This window comes from Cynara cardunculus, unplaced genomic scaffold (assembly GCF_001531365.2).
Source record: "Cynara cardunculus var. scolymus isolate 2C unplaced genomic scaffold, CcrdV1 Un_Scaffold_13272, whole genome shotgun sequence".
NCBI classification, from domain to species: domain Eukaryota; kingdom Viridiplantae; phylum Streptophyta; class Magnoliopsida; order Asterales; family Asteraceae; genus Cynara; species Cynara cardunculus.
The window spans coordinates 1-1,195 of NW_020208450.1; the positions used below are offsets into that span (position 1 = coordinate 1).

Genomic DNA, 1,195 nt, shown 5'->3' on the forward strand with positions numbered 1-1,195 from the left:
GAGAAGGCGCAGGGTGCGAAAGAGGGCGCCTACGAGAAGGCGCAGGGCGCCAAAGAGAGTGCTGGATCCATCAAGGACTCGGCCTACGAGAAGGCACAGGGCGCAAAAGAGAGTGCTGGATCCATCAAGGACAAGGCGTACGAGAAGGCACAGGGCGCGAAAGAGGGTGCAGGTTACTTAAAGGACAAGGCGTACGAGAAGGCACAGGGTGCGAAAGAGAGTGCAGATGAAGGGAAAGAAGAGGCGATGAAGAAGGTAAAAGAGACGAAAGAGAAGACATTGGAAGCTGCAGAAGCAGCAAAAGAGAAAGCCAAGGAAGAAGGTGGGGAGGGTTTGGAATGGGCCAAAGAGAAAGTGAAACAAGGTTACGAAACAACGAAGCAGAAAGCAAAGGAAGGATTGGAGTCGGCGAAAGAGGCGGTAGGGAACAAGTACGAGGAGGTAAGTGCGCAACATAAGCAGAAAGCCAACGACTTTAAGGAAGATGTGGTACTAGGTGGTCGATCATGGGACAGGGAGCTTTGAAGCAGAAACTCGTCGGATATGTTGATGTTATTTGTTGTGTTATTTCGTCTTCTTTTGGTGTAAATATGTATAAATAATACGTTATGGATTAGATCAACCAACAGTATGTATGTGTACCAGTAATAGTATAATTGAGTTGAATAAGTTTTGCTGGTCATGATATATATGGGCCTCTGGGTAGGCTCCTAATAGCCCAAGCCCAATAATACGAGTCCGATACCAAGCCCAAGCCCAAGCCCAAAACAGATGGCATGGGTATGGGCGAGGCAGTGATGTCCTCCTGATGGGTGCGGGCTAAGAATAATACATCTGAGAGTAGGGCTGTAAACGAACCGAACGAATACGAACGGAGGCTTGTTCATGTTCGTTCGTTTAACTTAACCGAATAAACGAACGAACACGAACGGTAAACGAACGAAAATCTTTGTGTTCGTGTTCGTTCGTTTAGAAATAAGGTGTGTTCGTGTTCGTTTATGTTCGTTCGTTAACATGCTAAACGAACGTAAACGAACGAACGGGCTAAACGAACATAAACGAACGGGCTAAACGAACATAAATAAATATTACTTGAATTCAAAGTAAATAAATAAAAAATTGTATATTAAATTTAATATATAAACGAACATAAACGAACGTAAACGAACGATAAATGAACGAACGTAAACGAACG

General features: G+C 44.4%; 1 protein-coding gene across 1 annotated transcript; it reads left to right on the plus strand.

Annotated features, from left to right (window-relative positions):
* Window positions 1-3: 3 nt before the first annotated feature.
* On the plus strand, window positions 4-760 carry LOC112505621 (late embryogenesis abundant protein D-29-like; the record flags this gene model as incomplete). The annotated part of the gene is made up of 1 exon (XM_025109499.1): window positions 4-760. A coding segment is annotated over one exon (522 nt), but the record flags the coding sequence as incomplete, so codon positions are not given.
* Window positions 761-1,195: the final 435 nt, after the last annotated feature.